Source organism: Leucopleurus acutus (assembly GCF_964270905.1).
Source record: "Leucopleurus acutus genome assembly, chromosome: 1".
In the NCBI taxonomy this organism is placed as follows: domain Eukaryota; kingdom Metazoa; phylum Chordata; class Mammalia; order Artiodactyla; family Delphinidae; genus Leucopleurus; species Leucopleurus acutus.
The window spans coordinates 1,498,266-1,519,017 of record NC_139142.1 but is presented as its reverse complement, the minus strand read 5'-3'; the positions used below and the strand labels follow the sequence as shown (position 1 = coordinate 1,519,017).

The 20,752-nt window shown below is 44.0% G+C and overlaps 2 protein-coding genes and 1 pseudogene across 3 annotated transcripts in view; 1 reads left to right on the top strand and 2 right to left on the bottom strand.

The window, feature by feature from the left end:
* The window catches only part of PPP1R13B (protein phosphatase 1 regulatory subunit 13B), a 74,881-nt gene that overhangs the window by 19,527 nt on the left and 34,602 nt on the right, over positions 1 to 20,752 (bottom strand). The window contains exons 3-4 of the mRNA XM_082848349.1: positions 18,300 to 18,419; positions 10,347 to 10,423 (exon numbers count right to left, since the gene is read on the bottom strand). Of these exons, the coding sequence (XP_082704475.1) occupies positions 10,347 to 10,423; positions 18,300 to 18,419 (197 nt within the window). The remainder of the gene's footprint in view (positions 1 to 10,346; positions 10,424 to 18,299; positions 18,420 to 20,752) is intronic.
* LOC309967569 (small ribosomal subunit protein eS27-like) lies at positions 1,758 to 2,492 on the top strand (the record flags this gene model as incomplete). The annotated part of the gene is made up of 1 exon (XM_082848329.1): positions 1,758 to 2,492. The coding sequence occupies one exon, from the start codon at positions 1,758 to 1,760 to the stop codon at positions 1,914 to 1,916; it is 159 nt and encodes a 52-aa protein (XP_082704455.1). The 3' UTR covers positions 1,917 to 2,492.
* Positions 11,298 to 12,097, bottom strand: LOC309960106 (melanoma-associated antigen 10-like; annotated as a pseudogene). Its single transcript has one exon. The product of its transcript is annotated as a melanoma-associated antigen 10-like (transcript).

The following is a 20,752-nucleotide window of genomic DNA, read 5'->3' as shown; positions in this document are numbered from 1 at the left end:
ATTGGATACAGGGAACTACATTCAACATCTTTTTTTTGGCCGTGCCGTGCAGCTTGTGGGATCTTGGTTCCCCGACCAGGGATTGAACCTGGGCCCTCGGCAGTGAAAGAACCGAGTCTTAACCAATGGACCGCCAGGGAAGTCTCAATATCTTATAATAACCTGTGATGGAAAAGAATATGAAGAAGAATATATATGTGTGTGTATAACTGAATTACTTTGCTGAACACCTGAAACTAACACAGCATTGTAAATCAACTTACTGTAATAATAAATAAATAAACAAATAAATTGGATAGAATTGCTTTAAAAAGAATAAAAGAGGACTTCCAAGCCTGGGTGGTAGTTACCTGAGTGTCTGCTAAGTAATTCTTTAAACCATACATGTTTTACACATTCTTCTGTCCATTTATTTCTCAATTTAAAAAGTAAGAAATAAAGAAGAATTAGACCTAACAGCCAGTATCCCATCTTGTGCTTTAATCATCACAAGATATTGGTTTAAAATTATAACTAGTTTTTTAAAGTATAACTGGATTCTCAAGAACAATGCCACTTCAAAGATGACAAACATCCCTAAAACAAAACTGACAAAATAATTAGGATAAAATCTGTTTACACTCACAAGATATTCTAGAATATTAAATCATTCCTCTTTTTTCCTACCTCTCTCCAAGGTTATAAACTTTCAGGTTTGGAGAGTATTTTTACTTGCTTATTTAGCAAACAAAAAAGTAGGTGATAATGATATCAAGGTACATTATAAGCATGTAGGTTTATTTTTATCACATAAAATATTCTGTAAAATTGAACCTAACATCTCATTGTGCTCTGGGACTGGTGTATTTCATATTCCAAAAATTACTAAGTCTTACAAATTAATAAGAGTCAATCAGATATCTAAAGCATATACTGGCTCCCACCCCCTGCAATACTACTACAATATGCTATTTTATCCTATATGTGAATCACTCATATGATTAAAATTCACTGATACCAATTCAGTGTGGTTTAACCACATTTATACCCAAGGCAAGTGGCTAGGCGCAGTTGGGGCTAGAAAGATCAACAGGAAAACAGGGCTATCAAAGAGCATGAACACCAATAAGAGAAACCAACTACACCCCGCATGAGTGCTACAAGCTGAGCATTATGGTAACTGCTCCATCTCTCAGAATGTGGTCCACAAAACACGCTGAGCTACTCTCCTGATAGCAACAATTAAAAGGCAAGATAAAACATAAAAACCGGGCTTCCCTAGTGGCGCAGTGGTTGACAGTCTGCCTGCCGATGCAGGGGACACGGGTTCATGCCCCGGTCCGGGAAGATCCCACATGCCACGGAGCAGCTGGGCCCGTAAGCCATGGCCGCTGAGCCTGCGCGTCTGGAGCCTGTGCTCCGCAACGGGAGAGGCCACAACAGTGAGAGGCCCGCATACCACAAAAAAAATAAAAAAACATAAAAACCTATTTTTAAAAGCATCACTGAGCTGACACAGCAGGAAGGAAGCTACAGGGGCCAAAATAAAGAGACAGCAGAAGCTCTGGGCATTGAGGAAATATCAAAGCCACCTTATGCCCACCTGGAGACTTGCCCTCTGGAGCTGCTGAAGCCTGGCACTAAGAGAGAAATATGGTTTTCCGGTAGTGACGACCTCCCCAAGAGAACACGCCTCTCGGAATGGATCTCCTTCATCCCTTTCCAGGAGAGAAGAGGAACACAAGAAGTGCCTGGTGCAGAGCCCCAATTCCTACTTCATGGATGTGAAATGCCCAGGATGCTATAAAATCACCACCGTCTCTAGCCATGCACAAACAGTAGTTTTGTGTGGCGGCTGCTCTACTGTCCTCTGCCAGCCTACAAGAGGAAGAGCAAGGCTTACAGAAGGATGCTCCTTCAGACAGAAGCAGCACTAAAAGCACCCTGAATCAAGAAGAACAGGAAACCATCCCAATAAACACATTTCAGATTTAAAAAAAAAAAAGAGAGAGAAAGACGAGACCAACTCAGGGTGGAGAGTCCAATAGGAGATGCCCATATACATCCAGGACCCCGATTCAGTGTGACAGTGAATGAGAAACAGCCTCAAACCCACAGATGGGAGCAGGAGAAATCTACCCTCTCTCCATCGCAGTCTGAGTGGAGGGGGACGACCCCGCTAAGAATCTATGAAGACTTGACAGCCCTCATGCAAGCTTCAAGACCCACAAAGGGGACCACAGAGTGAGTCTATCTGCATGCCCAGTTACTGACCAAAGCAAATGCAAACCACCTGGGAAAATCCCACCTTCATCCAGACCTTAAAAATACTCACAGGTCAGGCTTCCCTGGTGGCGCAGCGATTGAGAGTCTGCCTGCCGATGCAGGGGACACGGGTTCGTGCCCCGGTCTGGGAAGATCCCACATGCCGCGGAGCGGCTGGGCCCATGAGCCATGGCCGCTGAGCCTGCGCGTCCGGAGCCTGTGCTCCACAACGGGAGAGGCCACAACAGTGAGAGGCCCGCGTACCGCAAAAACAAACAAACAAACAAAAACCTCACAGGTCAAGTTCCAAGGAAAGTGAGAAGCTCATTGTCAAAAGTCAAAGCACACAAAGATCATAAAACCATGACTTAAAGCCAGTAGAAGCGACATATGCAGAAACTGAAATTATTAGTTGCAGAATATGAAATGACTATGTTTAGTGTGTTTAAAGAAGTAAGAGAAGCTTAAAATATGACCAAAGAGTAACCAAGAAGAGGTGGAAAAGAACCAATTAAAACCTCTAAACTGAAAAATTTTTAATGACTGTTTAAATCCACTTTACTGTAGTTGACATATAATAAACTGTACATATCCGAAGTGCACAATTTGACACGTTCTGACAAACATGCACACCATGAAACTATCACCACAATGAAGAAAATGGACAAACCCATCACCGTTAAAACCTCCTTGTGCTCCTTTGTAATCCCTCCCTCCCACCTCCCTCCAACCCCTTCCAAGGTTCCAGGTCCACAGGCAACTGCTGATCTACTTTCTCTTACTAGAAATTAGTTTACGTTTTCTCGAATTTTATATAAATGGAACTATACAGTGTGTACTCTTTTGTCTGGCTTCTTTCTTACAGCGTAATGATTTGAGATCCATCCATGGTGTAGCATGCAGCAGTGGTTCATTCTTTTCTTTTTTAAAAAATTTATTTATTTATTTATTTTTGGCTGTGTTGTTGGGTCTTTGTTGCTGTGTGCAGGCTTTCTCTAGTTGCAGTGAGTGAGGGCTACTCTTTTGTTACAGTGCGTGGGCTTCTCATTGCGGTAGCTTCTCTTGTTGCGGAGCACGGGCTCTAGGCACACGGGCTTCAGTAGTCGTGGCACGTGGGCTCAGTAGTTGTGGCTCACAGGTTCTAGAGCACAGGTTCAGTAGTTGTGGTGCATGGGCTCAGTCGTTGTGGCTTGCAGGCTCTAGAGCGCAGGCTCAGTAGTTGTGGCACACAGGCTTAGCTGCTCCACGGCATGTGGGATCTTCCCAGACCACGGCTTGAACCCGTGTCCGCTGCATTGGCAGGCGGATTCTTAACCACTGCGCCACCAGGGAAGCCCGGTTCATTCTTTTTTATTGCTCAGGAATATTTCATTGTATGGATATAACAGTTTTTTTGTCCATTCACCTGTTAACAGACATTAGGGTTTTTCTAGATTTTTGGCTACCACAAATCAAACTGCTATAACATTCATGTACAAGTTTATATGGACATCTGCTTTCCTTTCTCGTGTAAATACTTAGAACTGCTGTATTGTATAACAGATTTATGTTCAAGTTTTAAAGAAACTGTCCAACTGTGTTCCAGACCACACCACTTAGATTCTCAGCAGCCGTGTGTGTCTCGCAGGCTCTCCACACCTCTGCCAGCACTTGCTATCACCAGTCTTTTTAGTTTTAGACATTCTGATGGATGCGTGGTAGTATCTCACTGTGGTTTTAATTTGTATTTTCCTAAAAACTAATGATGTGGAACATGTTTACACGTGCTTACTTGACATTCACATACCTTCTTTAGTGAAGCATCTATTCAAATATTCTGCCTGCTTCTTCTAAAACTGTTTTATTTTCTTAATGAGATTTGAGATTTCTTTTTATATTTTGAATATAGTTCCTTATTGGGTATAGTATTTGCAAGTATTTTCTCCCACACTGTGCCTTGTCTTTTCATAACAAGTAACACTAAAAGCATATTATATGTACTAACATCCAAATAAACATAGTGAAAGACAGAATTCATTAACTGAAAAATGTATCTTAAGACATTATCCAGAACACAGTACAAAGAGACAAAGAAAGTGAAAATATAAAAGAGTAATTAAGGATAAAATGAAAGATATACCATGTCTAATCAAAGTTCCAGAGAAGAAAAAAGAAAGAATGTGGAAGAAGATATACCTGTAGAGATAACAGTAGAGAACTTTCCAGCTATGTTGATAGATGCCAATCCTCAGAATCAGTAAGTTCAACAAATCCCAACAGGAGAAATTAACAGAAATGTACACTTAGTTCTTCTGCTCAAAACAGAGAATTATTTAATCCTAATTTCATTAAATCTCAAAACCACTATATGATAGTAAAGGGATTTTTGACATCAAATAATATAAAACCACAAAAACAGGAATGGAGACAACAAGAATGTTTGGAAGCTGGAGAGAGAATGGATGAGAAGTAACTGACCTAGTAGATCTGAGACAAACCTCAAGAGAGAAGAGGTGAAACTGGATGAAGAAACCAGTTATATCACAGAACCTTCAAAGGGCTCAGGAATTGGCAAAACTATGTATCTCTGGAAAGGGGGATGAAATGTAAGGCACCTAAAATAAAGCAAACTGAGTGAAAGATATTTAAGAAGCACTAAAATCCCTAGATCTCCTCCCCAACTCTATGATCTAGGTGACTGCCTCTCTCTTACCCTGGCGAAGTCTAGAAGTTTATTCTCTAGACAATTGAAACATTATCTGGCCTGGGAGATGACAGTCCCAGCTGAGTCCTGGGTACCATATGGAAAACAAGGAGACTAAGTGACCATATTAATAATAAATGCTTCCAGAAACAAACAAACACATATACAGTCAATTGATTTGACAAAGGTGCCAAGACAATTCAATGGGGAAAGGATAGTCTTTGCACCAAATGGTGCTGGGGTAATTGGATATTTACATGCAAAAGAATAAACTTGGCCCCCCTACTTCATACCATACACAAAAATTAACTCAAAATGGACCACAGACCTAAATATAAGAGCTAAAACTATAAAGCTCTTAGAAGAAAATATGGGGGGTGGGGGTAGGATCAACTGGCCTTGGCAACTTAGTGGATGTAGAGGAATAGAGCAGAAACGGACTCAGATTTAGCCTGACTGGCTGAGAAAACAGCAAAGAAGTATAGATACGTTCAGGACACCTAAGTAAAATGCTTGCTTTCCTTCTGGGAGTCTGGAGTTTTGGTGCTTGCTAGACAGAGGCTGCCCACATGAGCAGCTCCCAATAAAACCCCAGGGCTCGGGGCTCTGACGAGCTTCCCCGGCAGACATTTCACACGTGTCATGATTAGCGGTTGGAAGAATTAAGTGCATTCTGTGTGACTCCACTGGGAGCGGACTCTTGGGAGCCTGGTTTCCTCAGATGTCACCCCGTGCCCCTCTTCCCTCTGTTGCTCTTGCTCTGTGTCCTCTGACTGGAGGAGGTTGCAGCCGTGAGCACAACCATAATGCTGAGCCCTGTGAGTCCTCCAAGCAAATCACCGACACCGGGGGTGGTCTTGGGACCCCTGATACAGGCATACACAATGAGAATAAATCAATTTGCCTTTATACCATAAAGTTAAACAAGATCTTCAAAGTTCTGTTGGAAAAGTAAGTTCCAAATACTTACGACAGTGTGTGCATATAACCTGGAGGTTCCCAAACTGGCAGGGCAACAGTCATATGGGGAGTCTTCCAGGCCCACCTCACACTTACTGAATCAAAAGTTCTGCCAATGGGATCTCGGCCTTTCTCTTTTTTTTAAATACATAAATTTATTTATTTATCTACTTTTGGCTGTGTTGGATCTTTGCTGCCGTGCGCGGGCTTCTCTAGTTGTGGCGAGTGGGGGCTACTCTTCATTGCGGTGCACGGGTTCTAGGTGCACGGGCTTCATCAGTTGTGGCACGTGGGCTGAGTAGTTGTGGCGCATGGGCCTAGTTGCTCCATGGCATGTGGGATCTTCATGGACCAGGGCTCGAACCCGTGTCTCCTGCATAGGTAGGCGGACTCTTAACCACTGCACCACCAGGGAGGCCCGTGGGCCTTTATTTCTTAGACAACCTGACTTCATGACCTGCAATTTTAGGAGAGCAGAACTTTCGCAGCCTCCTGCCTCAGCAGCTGCTAATGGGCATGCATCACACCAAATCAGCAGCCTGTCTTTCTCTTCCAACCCACAGGCTGCTGGATCTGTTCCTGGTTGCTGTAGCCCACAGACAGAAGGTTCACTGTGCCACCATTCTATATCCAGGATATACACAAAAACATTTTTGGAGAAGGACATTTTTAACATCTTATTAACTTTAAAAATGCACGTAGGGCTTCCCTGGTGGCGCAAGTGGTTGAGAGTCCGCCTGCCGGTGCAGGGGACACGGGTTCGTGCCCTGGTCCACGAGGATCCCACATGCCGCGGAGTGGCTGGGCCCGTGAGCCGTGGCCGCTGGGCCTGCGCGTCCGGAGCCTGTGCTCCGCAACGGGAGAGGCCACAGCAGTGAGAGGCCCGCGTACCACCCAAAAAAAAAAAAAAAAAAAATGCATGTAAAAGTGCTTTGTAGACAATAAAGTACTTCACAAAGGTAATATATTATTAGGCTGAAAAGGCAGGGGTGTGTGCCATAAAACACAGTAACATCTTAGATGTCATGCTTCTAGGCCAGAGTTATACCTCCTCGCTAGCTCTCTACCTTCCTCTAATTATAAGCTCATGTAAAGGCTACAAACACATTTTTTTTTTTTTTTTTTTGGCGGTACGCAGGCCTCTCACTGCTGTGGCCTCTCCCATTGCGGAGCACAGGCTCCAGACGCGCAGGCTCAGCGGCCATGGCTCACGGGCCCAGCTGCTCCGCGGCATGTGGGATCTTCCCGGACCGGGGCACGAACCCGTGACCCCTGCATCGGCAGGCGGACTCTCAACCACTGCGCCACCAGGGAAGCCCTACAAACACATTTTTAATTTTGGTTTCAGGTTTCAGTTTTGTTGCTCTTGAAATGTAAACATCATTTCCATGTTAACAAGAAACAACTTCATCCTGGAAAAGATCACAGACCCATCACATCAAAACATCAAAACTCACCTTATTACATTATTGGAAGGGAATCCTTTCCTCCTGAGTCCCTTCCCTTTATCATATACACACATACCCCGCCTCAATACACAAAGCCTACTCAATGTATTTACTTCACCTTCCCTAAAGCTCAGGTCAGGAAATCTTAGAACTCAAAAGGATCTTCAAAATTCTGTTGTACAGGTAAGTTCTGAATGCTTCCGACAGTGGGTACATGTAACCTGGAGGTTCCCAAACCTGGCAGGGCAACAGAGTCATATAGGAAGTTTTCCAGGCCCATTCCAAACGTACTGAATCAAAAGTTCTGCCAGTGGGGCCTGGGCCTTTATTTCTTATGACTTTCTGAAGCACATATGCCTGACGGAACCCCACAAAGGCTCTAGATTTGGAGTGGACAAGTATATCAGAAGGCAGGAATAAGAAGAGGATTTGTGGAATGATCTTTAGAAATTGAAGGGTAAGGAAGGAGAATCCTTAATCTTGACATTAGGAATAGTTCTCCTTAAGTGGCACAAGGATTAGTACATTGGAACTAAAAAGAAGAAAATATAATCTAGTATATCTGAAAAATCTAAAATAATAAACACCATTAAATGGTTTTCAACTTTATAACCAATGTATAAACAAAGTATAAAGTCTTAACTATACTTAGATAAAAGTACACAAATATTATCAACACTGACAACATAAAAGTACAGCTGAGGGCTTCCTTGGTGGCGCAGTGGTTAAGAATCCGTCTGCCAATGCAGGGGACATGGGTTCGATGCCTGGTCTGGAAAGATCCCACATGCCGTGGAGCAACTAAGCCCGTGCACCACAACTACTGAGCCTGCTCTCTAGAGCCCGCGAGCCACAACTACTGAGCCCACGTGCCACAACTACTGAAGCCTGCACGCCTAGAGCCCATGCTCCGCAACAAGAGAAGCCACCACAATGAGAAGCCCGCGCACTGTAACAAAGAGTAGCCCCCACTTGCTGCAACTAGAGAAAGCCCGCGCACAGCAACAAAGACCCAACACAGTCAAAAATAAATAAATTAAAAAAAAAAAAAAAAAGGGCCACCCTGGTGGCGCAGTGGTTGGGAGTCTGCCTACCAATGCAGGGGACACGGGTCCGGGAGGATCCCACATGCCGCGGAGCGGCTGGGCCTGTGAGCCATGGCCGCTGGGCCTGCGCGTCCGGAGCCTGTGCTCCACAACGGGAGAGGCCACAGCAGTGAGAGGCCCACGTACCGCAAAAAAAAAAAAAAAAAAAGAAAAGTACAGCTGAAAAAGCTGGAAGGTAGGACAGGAGGGAAGGGGAGACGGAGAAAAGGGAGGGGGTGCTAATACTCTCATCTTACAAGAAGGGAGGTCCAGAGACATGGTTTAAAGTTTATCATACAAAGAAATAGAGACTTAAGTATATCATTTAAAGTCACAATGGTAGCCAATAAAAGAAATAAAATCGGAAATCAATAATAGCGAGTTGGAAAGTACAGAGGCAAAGTAACTTGCTCAGACTTAGCTTGTTAGAAAGTTCTGAAGCCGTGTCTGAGCGTCCGCACTCCAGGCCGGTGCTTTTTCCAGTGTATAGCTGTGCCAAGCACATGCCAGGGGGTGACCCGCCCAAGGCTACACACCTAGTTAGTGGCAGAGCCAGAAAAAGAAACTAATTCTCCAGCCTGAAAATTATTTGGAAAACTTATTACTAAAACTTCCAGAAAAGACCATGGTGAAAATTTCTCATTCTTCCTTCTCTCATTCATTCACCCTCATTCATTCATTTCTGCTCATTCTTTTAACATGTATTTCTTAAAAAGAACCCTTTAGGACTTCCCTGGTGGCGCAGTGGATAAGACTCAGTGCTCCCAATGCAGGGGGCCAGGTTCAATCCCTGGTCAGGAAACTAGATTCCACACGCATGCCACAGCTAAGGAGCCCATGTGCCACAACAAAGGAGCCTGCAAGTCACAAAGGAGCCCACCTGCTGCAACGAAGACCCGATGCAACCAGATAAAATAAATAAATATTAAAAAAAGAAGAAAAAAAAAGAATGCTTCTACTTAGACAAAATTCCTCACCTATATCAATGTTAGGCCTATGCTCCAACTCTACACCATATGATAAAGGAAGTTCTCTTTCCTGGAGGCACCTATGAAGACTTCAACCCACCAGCCACTTTGTCTTTTAAGACCTGACAGAAGGATCAAGACATCAACACTGAAGATACAAAGCAAGTCTGCCTGTCCATCTCTTAGTCTAGAGACTAGACCATTTGCTTCCTGGAGACAGGCCATTGTCATGAGCACAGAGGCACACATGCAGCTGCTGCTCCAGGACATGCTGTGGGCGGCAACATGTAACGGGCATGGAGGGCACTGCTCTGCTTGAGACCATCCAGTGCATGGGCCATGGTATGGACTGATAAAACCATTACCACTCAAGTGACTGCCACTTTATAACTTCATAAAAATGTTTGAAATATTCAACAGAAATGACAACTTCTGTGAAAATAAAGGGCAACCTCAGGAAAATGGAGTTGGGAAGCCACAATGGGGAGCTCTCACACACATACCACTAGACACTGGTGCAGATCCCAACAGGAAGAGATGTACTGTGCATCCCCAGAGGAAGTAACACCATTCTACTGCCACCAGCAGCAGGAAGAACAATCTCCTCTTTGCCTGACAACAATTCAGCCAATGTAAAGCCACCATACTTCAAACTCCCAGGTTCCTCCAACAGACTTTTTGTTGACAGCGGCCCCTCCCAACTTCCCCTTCTCCTCTAAAAAAGAGTTTCGTCTTGCTTTAGAGGACTGGGATGTGGTTGTCCAGAGCTGTGGGTCCTGAATTGCAATTCTTCACTGTTCCCAAATAAACTTGTTTTGCTGGTAAAATAATTGGCTGTTTTATTGTTTTCGGTTAGCACTACCCCAAAATTAATTCTTTAAAAATAAATTATAACCCCAATTCATTAGTACCTATAAAAAGCAATTAAAAATTTTCAATTTAATTCACTATTACTTACCCCATTTTCAGTGCGTTTTTCTCCAGGTACATTTATTACATTTCTCTGAGTTCTTTGCTCTTGGGTCTGATGGCCACCTAGAGAAATGAAGGCCAAACTTACTAAAAGACATACTAGAAAAGTGGTATTTTATCATTTCTTCACTTATTCAAATATTTATTGAACACAAGCATAAAATACCAGGCTGGACAACTCAAAAATTAGTACAGTTGAAAAAATGTCTTATAATCAACCTGTATACATAAAGTTGTTTAAATGAAAATTTTCTCTAATATTCTATTTCAGAATTTTGAAATTGCTTTATATCAAAAAGTTTCTAACACTTAGAAAATGGTCAAGATGGTAAATTTTACGCGTGTGTGTGTGTGCGCGCGCGTGCGCGTGTGTGTGCGTGCGCGCGTGTGTGTGCGTGTGTGCGTGTGCGTGTGTGTGCGCGTGTGCGTGTGCGTGTGTGTGTTTTTTAGAATTAACTTTTACTTTTATTTCTCTTTTTCTTGACCTCATCAATTTTATTCTAAAGTTCTTTCTCATTTCCAAGAGATTCATATTCCAATGCCATGTTATCTTGTTCAGGATCACAAAATAATATGGGAATCTTACAATCTGTTTTACAAAATAGCAAAACTCTTGTCGTTGAACTGAATTAGCACAAATACGTGTGTGATCAATGCCATTCACAAACTTAGATACCAAAGCTTATTAAGCCTTCTTTTAAAAGGAACAATATTTGAAGAATTCCTAAAGAAAATAGAGATGAAATTCCATGTCATCATACACAACAGGAACCCAAAGATGCTATACACCGTGTTCCCCTAACTCTCCCAGACCCTCACTACTTAGAAGGCTGGCTGCTCCCTCTTCAAACTCACAGTGGAGGATCAGCCTCCCTTCCTGCCCTGCAAGAAAAGCTGCTGGACGTGGGCCTGGAAGGAGCCTGGCTGCTGTTCTGGCTCAGGGCTCCTCTTCCTCAATGCTCACAGCCTCTGCAGACAGGGATGGGAAGGACCTGGGATCCCATCGATGGACCCTGAGCAGATACTCCAGGACCTGCCACTTGCTGGTCTCCATGTTGGCCCCAGGGACCCCACAGGAACTCGTAGTGGGCGGGGTTGCTGTGGGGCACCTGCTGGTACTCCAGGTAGCCCTCCTGCACCCACACTTTGGTGAGCAGCTCCCTGGGCTCCCCATAGATGCAGTGCTGCTTCCTGCATACACCCCCATGACGCTCAGTGCTTCCCAGACCTCCTCCTCAGAGGCACATTCACCCTGCAGGAGGATCACGGCCAGAAGCATCACCAGGAGGCCAGCCTTGGACATGCTCTGCGCATCGGTCAGCATGGCATCCCAGGTGAGGCCCAGGGTGGGGACCAGGACATAGGTGTGCTTGCTGGGGTCCACCTCCTTCACGTCCATGCCACAGACAGCTGCATGCACTCGCAGGCATGGCTGAAGACCACGGGGAAGTGGTCCCAATGGTCCCGGAGGATCATACTCAGCATCTCCGCCTTGGAGGTCGGCTCCTTGGCGTGATACTTGAGGAGCAGGAACCCCACCAGGTCAGCCATCAGCACACCAAGTGCCTCCTGGGACAAGGACTCGGCCTGGGTTGGGGGGCGGGCACGGACTGGGGAGGAGGAGGAGGAGGGGGATGCAGCCTCCTCCCCCTCAGTCCCGAACAGCTGCACCTCCACTGGGCCCTGGGCCTGGACTGGGGCCTGAAGGTCTGCCTCAGGCTTGCAGAGCTCACTCATCTGGACCAGGGGCCTGATGACTGGGATCGGGCCGCCGACAGGAGTGTGGGCAGGGGTGACAGATGGGGACCATGGGCAGGTCTTCTTCTGAGGGGTGCTCTCGGGCCTCACAGGGGCACCCCTCCTGGGAGGCCCATCCCCTGCCAACCTCACCTTGACTCCTGGCACTGCCTGGGCCTCCTCTGCTCTGTGACCTAAGGACACGGTCCTCAGACCTGGGCCTTCGCCTTCTGGTTCCTGGAGCCCTCTTGGGTCCTGGATGAAATGCTGGCTGGAACAGGCTACCTCCCGGTCAGCTCTGAGCCTCCGACCAGCTGCACCCCGTGCAGAGAGTGACTCTGTGCCCCAGACTGGAGGCTGGGTGGGAGCTGCAGCGCCCCTGGCCGCAGGGGAGGGCCCAAGAAGCAGCACGCCTCCCAGTGGTGCCCCTTTGCCCACAGCCAGACTTCAGAGCTTCTTCTCTGTTGTTTTACCACAATTAATTTTTATTAAAAATTAAAGCTTGGGCTTCCCTGGTGGCACAGTGGTTACAAATCCAGCTGCCAATGCAGGGGACACGGGTTTGAGCCCTGCTCCGGGAAGATCCCACATGCGGCGGAGCAACTAAGCCCGTGTGCCACAGCTACTGGGCCTGCGCTCTAGAGTCCGCGAGCCCCAACTACTGAGCCCACGTGCCACAACTACTGAAGCCCATGCGCCTAGAGCCCGTGCTCCGCAACAAGAGAAGCCACTGCGGTGAGAAGCCTGTGCACTGCAACGAAGAGTAGCCCCTGCTCGCCGCAACTAGAGAAAGCCTGTGCACAGCAACGAAGACCCAATGCAGCCAAAAATAAATAAATAAATTTATTAAAAAAAAAATCTTACTCTTTTTATGTATAAACCAAAGCTACTGGGTACATAAACAGATATACAGTACATCTGATAGGGGGAAGACAGGGGCAAGTAAGAATACTATATCCAGTAAAGGGCCCTTAGGGAGGTGATAATGAAAAATGAGGTTAAACAAATGGGAATGACAGAGTATGCCACCGAACACAGTCGAATATACAATAGCCATTTCATCACAGCTATTATATTTCCTATTAGCAGAAATTACGCATACACACATCCTAGACTACAGCATCTATCAGTTTACAGGGTAAATTAAATTCTTAGTTATTAGTACTTTTAAGAAATAAGGTACTCGGGTTAATTTAATATTCTATCATTGCTGCCTCTTGCAAACAGCAAGCCATCAAATTAGAATACTATAGAACACACGACATTGGAATTATATCAAGTGCCACTTAATCTTTGATGGTAAAGAAGAAACTTGATGATCTTGCATTCTGGAGTCAGAAAGTAATAGTAAGAGCTGACACTTAGTGAGCACTGCGCCAGGACGCCTCATTAACTGCCACCACAAGCCAATGCACCCGCACGTAAGGAAACGGAGCCACAGGGATGGAAGTCACGTGCCCAAGGTCCAAACTGAGTAAGCAGCAGGGCCGGTGCTGAACCCAGGAGGCCTCGCTCCAAACTCCATCACACCAGCCCCCGGACTCTAGCTTACACTCTGCACATGACCTGCACCGAGTTACTTTACACATTAAGCTTCTGTTCCCCCAGGTATACAAGGTGATTGAAGGAAATGTCCTCCACACTCTCCTCTAGCTTCCATATAGAGAATTCCTACTCTTTTAAGTCAGGGTTGTCCTTTACTTCTTGTTATATCTTATAGTTCTACAGGCAATAAATACTCAAATGTAACTCCTTTTAAACAATATATATCACTGACAACTGGCTTGTCCTCAGCTCTGTGGGGAGCAGAGAGGAAACATGAGTCTTGGATCTTCACCTCTGGCTGCTTAGAATATAAGCTGGAGGGCTTCCCTGGTGGCGCAGTGGTTGAGAGTCCGCCTGCCGATGCAGGGGACACAGGTTCATTCCCCAGTCCGGGAAGATCCCACATGCCGCGGAGCGGCTGGGCCTGTGAGCCATGGCCGCTGAGCCTGCACGTCCGGAGCCTGTGCTCCACAACGGGAGAGGCCACAACAGTGAGAGGCCCGGGTACCGCAAAAAAAAAAAAAAAAAAAAAAAAGCTGGAGGAGAAGTTCAGTGAACAGAAATAAAACGGAACACAGCACCCAATGAGAGCTGTTCTACCTGCCACCTTTCTTCTTGAGCTCTGAGAGAGAGGCAGAACATGCAGAAGCACAGGCAGAGGAAAAAGGGAAGAGGGTGGAGCATCACAGCTGGAGGAAGATGGAATTCTGAGTTAGGGCACGACAGGGAATGAATATGCAACTAAGAATATGGTGGAAGAGAGAAAGAAGAGACAGTGAGGTTGAGGAGATGAGCAGGGTCCCATTACAAATGCCATCAAAGCTAAGCTGAGGAGTATTAAATAGGGAAGCAGGGACTTTGCTGAAAGTCGTGAAAAGTGATGAGAGTCGTGTGATGAATTTGGTTCTTCCAATCCTGACCAATCCTCCATACCAGCCCAGGTCGAGAAAGGTGTACTCCCTGGCACCACTCCCCTCGGAGCCTCCTTCATCCTGGTCTCCTGCCTTCAGTGCAGCAGCTCTCTACTCTCCCCTCCAGGTCCAACTCCCTCTTCAAGGCCCTTGTCTCGAGCCCCATCCCCCTGGGATGCATTGTCTCCCTAACCTCAAACAGCTCAGCATCCAGCTCTTCCACTGTCTCAGGTGTACTTGCCACGTCAGCACAACGAGACTGAGCAGCATCCAGTGTGACAATGAGGGTCAACTGGAAGGTCAGTGCTGTCCCATTCCTTGTAACTCTAGACAGTTCTCTCAAGTATCCCTAACGCTTCCAGACTTTACAGAGTGAGAACAATATAAGACCTTCCCCCCATTCCACCATCCTGGGACAGTAAGGGTTATGTACATATATTATAATGATTAAAGTAAAATATAAAACTTTTCATTTAACTATAGGGTATAAATATTTGGAGCACTCAGGTAGAGAGTTAAAGTAAGTTCTTAGCACTAGAACAGCACTTTAACTGCCAGCTAGTCTAATCCTCCTCAGGAGGAGTCCGTCCAGAGAGGCAGGGCCCTTTTCTAAGGTAGAAATGGATGAAGAGCTAGGCCTGGAGTCTTGGTCTCCTGACTCCAGATGATCAGCACCCCGTGGAATAAAAACGAGAAGTAGGGCTTCCCTGGTGGTGCAGTGGTTGGGGGTCCGCCTGCCGACGCAGGGGACGCGGGTTCGTGCCCCGGTCCGGGAGGATCCCGCGTGCCATGGAGCGGCTGGGCCCATGAGCCATGGCCGCTAAGCCTGCGCGTCCGGAGCCTGTGCTCTGCGGTGGGAGAGGCCACAACAGTGAGAGGCCCGTGTATCGCAAAAAAATAACAAAAAAAAAAAACAGAAGTAATGATGCATTGTGAAAAACAGCATGATATTTACAGCTATGGGAAGATGATTTTAAAGCAGACAGTAGCTCATCCTAGGGGCAAAATATCCTTTAATTAAAAATACAGGGACTTTCTTGGTGGTCCAGGGGTAAAGAATCCGCCTTCTAATGCAAGGGACGCAGGTTCGATCCCTGCTCAAGGAACTAAGATCCCACACACCATGGGGCAACTAAGCCCACGCGCCACAACTACTGAGCTTGCGCACCTCAACGAGAGAGCCCGCATGCCACAAACTACAGAGCCCATGCGCCCTGGAGCCCGTGCACCACAACCAGACACAGAAAAACCTGCATACCACTAGAGAGAAGCCCGCGCACTACAACGAGGAAACCATGCGCTGCAACAAAGACCTGAAGTAACCAAAAAAATAAATAGGTATTAAAAAAAAAATACAGCTAGGGACTACCCTGGCGGTCCAGTGCTTAAGACTCTGTGCTTCCAATGCAGAAGACGTGGGTTCAATCCCTGGTCGGGGAACTCAGATCCCATAAGCCATGTGGCTCAGCAAAAAATAAATAAATAAAGAGGGATAACTTGTAATAAAGGAATCTTCTTTTTACAAAAGGATGTCCTTTCATTGTTTTTTTTTAAATACCAGAAGCAATCCATAATCACCGTTAAATAACAAAGGTTTCTTTCTTAACTGTACAGTGTATATGCTTTCCAAAAAAAAGATTCCCTTATTTTAAATTTTAATTAAAAAATAAGTAGTTTATGGGAAATTGGTATTGACATATACACACTGCTATATATAAAACAGATAACTAATAAGGATCTACTGTACAGCACAGGGAACTCTACTCAGTACTCTGTAATGGCCTATTTGAGAAAAGAATCTAAAAAAGAGTGGATATATGTATATGTATAATAGATTCATTTTGCTGTATACCTGAAACTAACACAACATTGTAAATGTACTATACTCCAATAAATTTTTTTTTAAAAAGTAGTATATTCCTATCATTCAAAATTCAAAAGGAAACAGGCTTCGCTGGTGGTGCAGTGGTTGAGAATCTGCCTGCCAATGCAGGGGACATGGGTTCGAGCCCTGGTCCAGGAAGATCCCACATGCCGCAGAGCAACTAGGACCGTGCACCACGACTACTAAGCCTGCGCTCTACAGCCCACGAGCCACAACTATTGAGCCTGCACACCACAACTACTGAAGTCCGCGTGCCTAGAGCCCATGCTGTGCAACAAAAGAAGCCACCTCAATGAGAAGCCCGTGGGCCACAACGAAGACCCACACAGCCAAAAATAAATAAAATAAATTTTTTAAAAAAATTCAAAAGGAACCAAAAGATATAAATGACCAATTTTCCCTCCCTCCTTCCCCTACCCAGCAGCCTTCCCCCCAGGCTAGCCATGTTGCCAGTTTCTTACTTATCGTTCCAAAGGTATTTCATACACACAAGCCAACACAGAATACGTCATTACTCTTTCATCTCTGTTACACAGGAGGCAGCATGTGTGTACACTGTGCTTATTCAAGTGACAAGTGCAGGAAGTGGTTTGGGACAGGGCACAGAGCAGATGTACTCCGGTTTCTTCAGCCGACGCCCCTGGAGGCATTGAAGGCTGCTCCTACCAGCAGTGCCCATGAGTTACACTATGTATATGTCATTTTGTATGTGTGCAGACACAGCTTTAGGATAAATTCTCAAAAGTGAGATTGCTGGGTGAAAGGTTTCATGCTTTTGTAAGCTTAACAGATACCACCAAACTGCCCTCTACAGAAGCTGCCAACAATGTGGAAGACTGCCTGTTTTTCAGCGTTCTTGCCAACACTGTGTTATTAAATGTTCTAATCTTGGCCACGTGACAGGTGAACTACAGTATCTCAGTGTTTTTCCTACATTTCTTTTATTAGGAGTAAGTCTGAACTTCTTTGCATATATTTCTGGGTCATGAATATTTCCTTTTCTGTGAACTACGGGTTTGTATATTTTGTCTGTTTTTTTTTTTTTTTTACTGTTTTTCTTCTTATCATTTTACGTAAAGGAAATTAGCCCTTTGCAATATGAGCTATACATGCTGTTTCCCAGTTTATAATTTGTCTTTTGACCTTGCTTTAATGTGGTTACTGCCATGCAAAGAGGGTTTTTTTTGGTTTTTTATTTTAATAATTCGGTTTGTCTTTTCTATTATGGTTTAGAGTTAGTTACACTTAGGCCTTGTTCCTTTTTTTTTTTTTTTTGGCCACACCGTGCAGCTTGCAGGATCTCAGTTCCCCAACCAGGGACTGAACCCAGGCTGTGGCAGTGAAAGCCCGGAATCCTAACCACTAGGCCACCAGAGAACTCCCCACTTAGGTCTTGTTCTTATTTTTCTGTTTTTCTTTCTCTCTCCATATACATATATGTGTATATATACACATATATAGATACTATATAAATATATATATATATTTCCCAGAATTTTTATGATCCTTTCATGGTTTCATTTATTCTTAAAATCTAGAGATTTCATCCATGTGATATTTATCAAAAGCAATCCCTTTCAACAGCAGGTCCCCTTACGTGTTTCAGTGCATTACGTGACTAACTTAGGATCCTGAGGAGGAGGCTGAAAGTGTGAAATAATCATAAACTGCAATAACAGAGGTCAAAAAACCTGTGAGATACCAACTCTCCCTCTCACCACTTGTAAGTGAAGGGGGGAAAGTCATGTGAATAATTTAATATTTACTCCTGTTAATTCTTAAATTAATTTTAATTAATTTAATGTTTAAATTAACTTTTATGGCAAAAATTAGCAAATGGGGGAAAAAAGCACTTATCTACCTTGTTCACTGCTCTCGGTTGGGGAATCTTCATGTCGAAGAAAAAATTTCACTTCTTCCCTTCGCGGCCCCCACTTCTGAAGATGTTCATACATCATATAATCAAAGGGTATGGGACGCTCTAGGAAAAAAACAAACAAACAAAAAATCTTACTTTTCTCAGAAACAAAATGACTCGTACCAAAAGTAAAAAATGAATAAAAATAATTTAAAATAAATGTACACATATATTAGAATTCAAGGATATTACAAGCACTGAATTTTAACTTTAAATAAGTGAAAACAAGACGATGAAGGGGAAATAATTTAGGTAACATATAAACACAAAGAAGTAAACATAAAAGCAATTTTGCAACATTAAATGGGGAACAGTGAAAAAAATGTCCTTTAGTATATTTATCATGAAGCAGTATGCCTCCCACTCTTTCAAAGAAACACATTAACAAATTGGCTGAATCTTGTTATTCACTAAAATGTTACAGGTGGCAATCAGATGTATAAAGGCTTGACAACGCACTTGCTGGCAATACAGCTAGCCCACACAAACACTTGTACGTGAATGTTCACAGCAGCAATATTCATAGTAGCCAAAAAGTGGAAACAACCCAAGTGTCCATTAACTGATGAAAGGATAAATAAACTGTTGTGTATCACACAATGGATATTTGCAGCCAAAAAAAGAAATTAAGTATTGATACATGCTACAACATGGATGAATCCTGAAAACATGCTAAGAGAAAAAAGCTAGATCAAAAAGTCACGCATTAAAAATAAATAAATAATTTTTTTAAAAAGTCACATATTATATGATACAATTTATATGAGATGCCTAAAATAGTCAAACACATAGAGCCAGAAAGTAATACAGTGGTTGCCTGGGGGAGGAAGGAATGGGGAGGTACAGAGTTTGGAGATAGTGGCACAACACTGAGAATGTCCTAAAAACCACGAAGTTGTACACTAAAATGGGGATTTTTATGCTATGTGAATTTTATCTCAATTAAAAGGAAATCTTGAAATGTTCCCACTGCTGCCTGTGCCTGAAAGCAAGAAAGGATATTGGCAAGTTCCAAGGCTCACAGCAAACGGCCTGGCGTGGGAGAGGAGCAGGACAAAACCGAACCGTATTTTGGCTCCTTTCAACACAGGGGTATGTCTGGGCGAGAGGCTCCTCCTGCTCAGCCTGAGAACCCGACACTGGGTCAAGAGAAAGAGCGGTGCAAGCTGCAGCCTTGTCATACATTCAAGGTGTGATTTACTGTTCAGTCCTAGATAAGTGCCAGACTTCCATAAGGAAGAAAACCCCACCATTCATAGAAATGCAGCGCACATTGTGCTGCTGCCGTTTCATCTTCCTACATGTGCAGGCAAGCTTTGCCTATTCAGCCAACATCAAGGGCAAGGACATAAATCATCTCATCTCACTTGAAAATGAAGTCTGTGTGTGCTTAGTTCAACTCTGAACTGAGTATTTGTACAACGAAAAGCAAGCACAAACTGAACACTAATGAAGTAATATCATTCCATATTTTTAGTTTTGAAAGTAACACTTTTTATGGATATAGGCCTATAAAAAAGATTTTTAGGAACTTGTATATTGTAGTTTTATAGCTGTGAGGTCCATGTTTAAGCCTAATCGTGTCCCTTGGTTTTACATAAAATTGTCTTAGGCCATATTTTTATTCATATTGCTTTGGCTTACAAATTTTTTTCACATTAATTAAAATCAGTTTACAATCTCCACTTAAATCTACCAAGTCTGAGCATAACTTTATAAAGTTAAAACTCCAATTTTGCCTTAAAGCCAGTTATTGAAAAAAATGTTTCCCTTTATAAATAAAAAAATTTTAAAGACTAACTTCAAGAAAAGCAAGCTAAGCTTCACTACCTTTTTTAAATAAGAAGGGTTAACTAAAACGTATTTCTGTTTTAAAGCGAAAACAAAACTACCCCACATGTATCATGTAGAATTAATAGCATACTATACCTCATTAGCATCTTATGTAATGGAGAAATCTATGATAAGACTTTCAGCCATTCTTGGATAAGGCAAAAAGAAAATCAAGTAGGAAATTTCACAAAAAGAAAAACTGAAGGTCCTACCTACACTCCTGATTTGCATTAGAGCTGACATACTCGAGGAAGGGAACCACAAAAAGATCAGGATAATAAGCTGGCCAAGTTAACAGATTGTTACAGGCTGGGCTGTGTCCCTTCACACACAAATTCATATGCTGAAGTCCTAACCCCTAGTACCTCAGAATGTGACCTCATTTGAAGACAGGATCTTTAAAGAGGTAATAAGTTAAAATGAGGTCATTAGGGTGCACCCTAATCTAAATGACTGGTGTCCCTTTAAGAAGAGATTAGGACACAGATACAGACGGAAGGCCATGTAAGGACACAGGGAGAAGACTGCTGTCTACAAGCCAAGGAGAGAGGCCTCAGGAGAAA